This window comes from Chaetodon trifascialis, chromosome 16 (genome assembly GCF_039877785.1).
Source record: "Chaetodon trifascialis isolate fChaTrf1 chromosome 16, fChaTrf1.hap1, whole genome shotgun sequence".
NCBI lineage: Eukaryota > Metazoa > Chordata > Actinopteri > Chaetodontiformes > Chaetodontidae > Chaetodon > Chaetodon trifascialis.
The window spans coordinates 11,554,486-11,561,636 of record NC_092071.1 but is presented as its reverse complement, the minus strand read 5'-3'; the positions used below and the strand labels follow the sequence as shown (position 1 = coordinate 11,561,636).

Here is a 7,151-nt window from a genome sequence, read left to right as displayed (position 1 = left end):
TGTTAATCATTTGTTAGGTTGATTTGAAAGATTTTCTACATTTAATTTAGTAATTGTTTTGTGTTTTGTTTCTTTAACCTTTGTTTAATTACATTGATTGCATTGTTTAGTTTGGGCATTTATTAGTTGGAATATTTTGTTAATTTTGAACTTGTGATTTGCCCATTAATTATATTTTGTTACAGTTTGATTTATTTTCGTGATTCGTTTTGGTTGCAACCCGGCTAAATTTCGCACTTGATAAGGCCTGAAAACTCATTTCCTTTTTATAACAACATCCAACATTAGGCCCTACAAGGCAAATTGAGTAATTTTGCAGAGTAAAATTCTAATTTCATTGTATTGTGTGTAAACAAAAGAGATCAGATTTTGCATACATCATTTGTTTTTGTTTCCTCCATAAGAATACCTTTCAGGAAAATCCCATTAAAAATTAATCTCTATTAATCATACTTGAAATGCTCAATTTACATTACTAAAGCTACTTCCACACAGGTCTCAACATACAGGTGGTCAATCTACAAGTTCTGTTTATTAGAAACAGAATATTTGTCCTATACTAAACATACATAAAATATAATATTTACATGACTATATAATGACAAACCTAATTAGAAAGTTTAGAATCATGTGAAACAGAACAATGCAGCCAACCTTGACCCAGAGAGATATAAATAACTTAGTATTCAACAGCTTGTTAAGTAAAATTGCACTTTGTGTTAGGGTAATTCCAATATTTTTGCCTGCAATGAGGCATTGATCCGTCAGTCTGACAGAGACCTTCAGTCAAAACAGTAACATCCCATTATTTCTTCTCCTCCTCTTTCTTCTGCACCTCCTTCCCGTTTGTCTCTGCTCGATGTTCTTGTTTCTGTTGTTTCTCCTTCCCCTCGCTTCCTGCTGACTGTTTATCTGAGCTTTTGACCATGGCTTTGGCCGTCTGTTTGCCTGCAGTCGACAGGATGGCTTTCATGCCCAGATTGTCAATGTTGTAAGCAGTCACTCCAACATTGACCACTGACTTGAGAGCAGTGTCTGTAGCTTGGCTTGCATCGTCACCATACCTTCACCACAAATAAGGTGGTGGAGAAGGGGAAGAGTGATTTGGTGTAAGAACATAAATGAAGGTGTGTACAGAATGTGATGTGTGATATTGACACTGCTGTCACATCAATACACTGAGGTCAAGAAAAACCAGTCATATTTCACTTCGTAGCAGTTTTATTAGTAACAAACCAGGAAAAAGGGGCTACAGATAGTAACAGCAAAAGCAGCACCACCCAACACAAGCAGACACTTAGCTGGAGTGAACACACCGGTAGACAAGCCCAGAACACACAGGCTGAAACTACACCAAGTCAAAAAAAGAGCCCGAAAACACATATTTTATGGGTCCAGATATAAGTGAATTAAAGATTTTAAAGATAAGTCTTTGTTAGCTGCTGTATTAGATTTGGAATATGTCTTGAGGTTTTTTTTCTGACTTGATCTGAGTTAATGACAGAGCATACATGAAAGGGTTGAGCAGGGTCAGTCGTTAGTTCACAAGTCTTTGCCTTTACTCCCCCGTGCAGTCATTTCTTGCTGGACATGTTTATTAGATTCTCTAAGCCCTTAAATCTGAAATAAATAGAAATAGGTGTGAAAGCAGATGAGTTTCCCAATGCACCAAGAAGAAAGCAACGCAGCAGGAAACTGATAGGCTGAGTTCTGTTCTAATGTAGTTTAAAGTGACCAAAGAGATTCAGAAATAAGCTGGAAACAAGATCCACAGTAGTTTCTCAAAGATCAGAACGTTTCTGTCGATTAAATAAAGAAGCAGAAGTGGGAAATGTCAGAACTTACTTGTACTTCACAGTCATGACCGTCTCTTCTGAAACACTTTTGCCAACAAGCTTTGCTCCAGTCTCCAGGCTGGACCAAACCGTAGAGAAACCTGGGTTACATGTAAATGAAAAAGACAGTTAAAATAAACTTAAAATGCTTCGCTGATGACAGTGTAGGGCAATGTGAAGAATATGCTGTTGGTTTCTGCGTGTTCTTTAAGTTTTTATTATTTAGGTACGTACCTTGCACACTGCTGGCTGCCACAAACTTGGCTCCTTCCAAGTTGGAAGCTTGGCCATCTTTGCTCTTCTTCAGAGACTCTGGGACCAGCTTAGCGCCATGTTTCTTCACATGGGGCGCCACCTTCTCTGCCACATGTCCTGCCACTGTACTCACTCCATTAACTGTAAACATGCATGATTACACAGTAAAAGGTACAGGTACATATCAATTGATAGTACAGCATATTAATGGCATGCACTTAAGGAAAACGGAAAAAAAAATCTGCTTTTCTTCACCCATTTGTTAAGTTTGTTTACCACCCAAAATAGATTTCTATGAATGACTTTGTCCTGTGTGGTATTTTCTTTTACTGGTTTAAGTCCTTACCCAAGAACTGGCTGACTCGCACAGCACCACCGCTGGCCTGTTTAGCCACCTGCAGACCTTTGGTGACACGTGGGCTGACCTCTGAAGGAGTTTCCTCAGGTGTGATGTGGTCCCGGATCTTGGCTGCTCCTTTGTGAATGGCCCTCCCAGTGGCCTCTGCTCCTTTTACAAACTCTACACTCAGCTTTGCAGCTCCTAAAGAAAGAAATATGTTGATATGGTGATGAATGTACATTGGCAATATCATCATTGTGTTGTGAAAATATTAACTACAGCCAAACGAAGAGGCAATTGTACACATTTGTAATGGTAAACACCGCCATCCAGTGGTCATTTTATGTATTTCTGTATGTTTTTGTGCAGTGATGTTTTGTTTTCCCACATTAGGACTCACGCTTACAAACATACCTGACAAGATTCCTTGTGCCATCTTCTCACTCCATCCAGGAAGCAGTGGTTTCTCTCCTGTCGGCACCGTTTGTCCCGTTTGCTCTTTTGTGGGACCAATGGAGATTTTCTCACTCAGGTTGATGATCTCTGACCCTGCCCCCTCTGGACCCTGTCAGGAGGTCATTTGAGCCACATACACAACAGTCATCATGAAAGGACACACGGTAAGATGCTTTTAAAATGTGTATACACCCAAACAGCTAGCGTACATTCTTGTAAGCCATGACTAAGCTGGCTGAGAATGCTTTTACGCACAACAGAGCAGCTATTTTGTTCTTGCTTGTAATTTCAACACCCCCACCCCAATATGCTCCTTTTCTCTGCAAACACAGAAAAACAGCCTACTCCACCCACATGCATAGCCAACCTAAGTTTTCTCCATATAGACAGTAAAGACTGACCTGGATCCTGAGTTCAGCGAGTTGCGTTAGGAGGTCTTTAAACGTCTCTCGGTCAACAGCAGGCAGTTCAGAGGACAACACTATGCCCACGTAAGACCCTGGGGTCTCTGCCAAGGAGTCAGGGAACATGAAGATCCCAGAGTTTGCCAGCAGCACTGGAGTATCTGCTGTCAGCGGGTACAGCCAGTCACACACCTTGAAAACACAGTGATACAAAAACACTGGCTGTCATTGGTTTAAATTAAAAATGCAGGTCAGAGGTCATCACTCGTGTCATCATTATCAAAGAGATTGCATTAATTCTAACTGATCACTGGTTGTCGATGCTTTAAATTAAAATTAGAAACATACACCTCATGTCCACTATTTTGGCAACAACCTCAGATCTTTGAAATTAGACAGAGAAGTACGAGATGATGGCGTCTGTTGAGCCCTTATTTAGTGAGTAATTAGGTAAGAGGGAGTTTCGTGTTAAGCCAGCCTGTTTCTCTTTTACGGCATGAAAATGCATCATCATTTCTCAGCAAGCATAGTGTCCCTTATTTTCCTGTCTCAAAAGACACATCACAGTATTTCAGCCCCATCAGGACTTGTGTCGCTCATCCACACGGACATAATACGGACACAGACTTGCCACTGGTGTGCCGCCTGACAGAACGACCCCTGTGAGGGTGCAGGACACTGACCAGCAGCACAACAGAAGCGCAGAGTCATCTGTTAATGGGACCATTGTCTTGCTGGGAAACAAAGCAGGGCCAGAACACAGGAGAGCAGGGAGTCATGGGTTGCAGTACACAGCGTAGCACAATACACGCTTTGTAGAGGTGCCAGAATACATTACTGTTATGTTTTATATTGACTCAATCCAAAAAATCATCACACAGACGTAGCAGGTTGTGAGAAGACTCCACATGAACAGGACAGATAATAAGTCATACTCTTGGATGAGAGCATGTGCCATAAAAATAAAACTTTCTGCAGAAAGTCCAGTAGTTCTATTCTATTAGCATGCTAAAACAAGTAGAGATTAAGCAACTGAGATCCATTTCTTAGCATATAGGCATAGTGAAGAGTAATACTGCCCCAAAAATAAGTATAACAGATTTGCAACAGCTCAGCTTTATGAGGTCAAACCACAGTCAGATTAATTATCTCTTGTTCCTCCAATGTTAGCTTTTTTGTTTTTCTCTGTTTCCACATTATTGTGAACTGAAAATCTTTGTATGCAGACCGTTGGTCAACATCTGCAGATATCACCATGGGCTCAAGGAAACTGTAACAACCGTTTTCTCTATTCTCTGAGGTTTTATGGACCAAACAACTAATTGACAAATTAAGAAAACAATCATCTTAATCGCTAATGAAAAGAATTTGTTGCAGATCGAATAGTAACAGCTCTAGTTCGTTAATAAATTCAGTGCAAACAAGTGCAGGTAAACATCCAAGTCAACTTTCACGGCTCAGTTTTGACATGTTTTATCATAAGACGTGTTGTCAAGCTCAAACACACGTATGACGATGCATCACCAAGGCAACACCATCATTTGCAAGCAGAGCATTTCTCTGTGACTGGTAAACAATCTATATACCAACATAATGACTCATAGTCTAGTTGTTTCACCTGATGTAGCTTGGTGTCCACACCCACTGCCCGATAGGAGACTCGCCCAAGAAAAACACTTTGCTAACATACCCACACCCACAAGCATGCAGATACTTATATAACATATTGTATACTTACATGTAGAAACGCAGAGGGTCTTCCAGCAGTGGAATCCTTCTGCTGGCTGTCAAATATCATGACACGAAGGTATCCGGGACAAGACAGGGAGCTGACTTGCCCATCCGGTGCCACAAAAAACATCTGCACCCCAGAGGGGATGAAAAGCAGCTCCTTTCCATCTCCTCCTACTCCAGTCTGCTTTCCTGACCCGAGGCTGCCTCCAGCGGGACCGTAAGCCAGGCTGCGGTGGCCGGGTGTTGGCTGTGGTGTGTATGCTGGAGGCTGGTCCCCTGTGTTAGCCATGGCTGTAGTTCCAGCTGCAGGGAGCGTGTGTGTGTGCAGAGCAGCGGGGGAAGGAGGCCTGACAGGGGGTGTTTTTGGTGTTGGGGTTTTGTTCTGGGCGGTGGCAGGTATGGTGGGGTACAGATGGTGGAGGGAGCTTTGGGGAGGCTGACTGTTTGGTGCCAGGTCAGGATAAAGACTAGGAGGAAGATCCATCAACAGGCGGCCCCTCTGGCAACTTGTCGTCAGCTGAGAGGTCTCCAGATCAGAGAGGTGGGTATTGACAGTCTTCAGAGTGTCCCTCATCCTCTGCTGAAGCTGCCTGGCCGTGTCCCATGTGGCTCCCTGCTGCCTCTCCCCCGCTGTGGGGACTTCCATTCCTTGGGTGAGGTGCAGCTGACCTTTCCTGTAATAGTCCAGGGCCTCAGCTCTGTTCCCGGCCTCTTCAGCAGCCAGCCCACGGCTCAGAGAATGAAACGCCAACTCGTACTGGTCCTTGATGAGCAGCAGTTCAGCAGGCTCAGCCATACTGAGGAGTCGACGGGTTACAGAGGCTACAAAGGAAAGAATGGAGGCAAAGAGGAGCTGAGTGATATCTCCAAAGTGAGACAAAAGTTAAACGTGCTACTTTTCAGTGTTTCACAGCATCAATAAAAAAACAAAAAAAACAAACAAACATGTAAAATATCATTTGTTAGTGGTTTAAATATTACATCCTGAGTTATTAGTGGACAACAGTTTGTTTTTTTTAATAAACATTTCTGGGATATGGATGAGAAACAGCTGGCATTATATGATATGATACAATAAAAACAGAATGACAGCAGGAGCAGCAGTAAACAGTGGGACAGTGGAGAGTACGTACCTGCGACCAAGATAAACCAGGTGTGAAAAGGAAACAAAAAGAAGATTTTGTGGTATTCCTCTCTGACACCGTTTGGACAGTAAGACAAACAAGGGGAGTGTGAGAAAAATGTCAGTAATGGAATTGTTCTTGGCGGCTGTCAGAGGTTGTAAACTGCCCGAGTGAGGAAACACATCAGGTTTAACCTGAACGGCAAGCCTTCTTCAGCAATGCTCTCTAGACATTAACATTTACAAACACCAGTTTACGCACATATTCTTCACCTCAGTATCTATCAAACAGTAAATACCTGTTACCTTTTTAGACATACTGTCTGACAACAAACGATAAAGTTCCGATTTAAATCTGTCTTACCTTGACAGCCAAACTTCAATATTCCGGGAAAATAACTAACAATAAATAAACTGTTTCGGGTAGTCCTTAATTCGGTTTCTGACAATTCTTCTGTACTTTGGTAATGTGGAAACGTCTACTCACGCCAAAACGTGTTCGCTTCACTCACTAGTTCGATCTCGCGCACCCCAGGGCCCAAACACGCGCGTCAAATCACCGGAGTGACTAAAACGGCTTCCGGCCAATACTTTCAAAATAAAACCCATAGGCTACACGTTGTAATAGTGTTAATTCATAGAAAACTTTATTTAGAAGGAGTCTGAGAAAAACAAAATACATTTGCTTTAGTTGTAGTAATTTTATTTCCTATTATGTATCACCTACTTACTGACATTACATGTAGAATTATGGGGAAATATAAAAAATAAAGCTTGAACATATTACAGAATCACTCTGAAAGATATGGAAGATGCTGTAGTTCATGATTTAAAAACATCATTCTGAACAAAATATAAGCTTCTGTTACAGCTGATAATTTACAACCTGTAAAAACATTATGCATGAATGCCTGAAAGTATTAAAGTTCTCCAGTCATAAAGAATGTTTTTTATTTTTAAATAATTTATTGTTTTTGCACGACCTAAAATCTCAAGATGATAAA

At 41.6% G+C, this 7,151-nt stretch overlaps 1 protein-coding gene across 2 annotated transcripts; it reads right to left on the bottom strand.

Moving 5' to 3' along the window:
• Positions 1–514: 514 nt before the first annotated feature.
• On the bottom strand, positions 515–6,660 carry sparta (spartin a). Of its 2 annotated transcripts, XM_070983865.1 has the most exons (9): positions 6,512–6,657; positions 6,158–6,219; positions 5,029–5,846; positions 3,288–3,482; positions 2,845–2,995; positions 2,437–2,631; positions 2,070–2,231; positions 1,846–1,936; positions 515–1,620 (listed from the first exon to the last, which is right to left on the bottom strand). In XM_070983865.1, exons 3-9 carry the CDS (start codon positions 5,818–5,820, stop codon positions 1,575–1,577), a joined length of 1,632 nt encoding a protein of 543 aa, XP_070839966.1. In that variant the 5' UTR covers positions 5,821–5,846; positions 6,158–6,219; positions 6,512–6,657; the 3' UTR covers positions 515–1,574. The 2 variants fall into 2 exon arrangements, with proteins under 2 accessions (XP_070839966.1, XP_070839968.1); XM_070983867.1 differs by lacking the exon at positions 6,158–6,219 and having other exon boundaries at positions 6,512–6,660.
• Between the last annotated feature and the right edge of the window lie 491 nt (positions 6,661–7,151).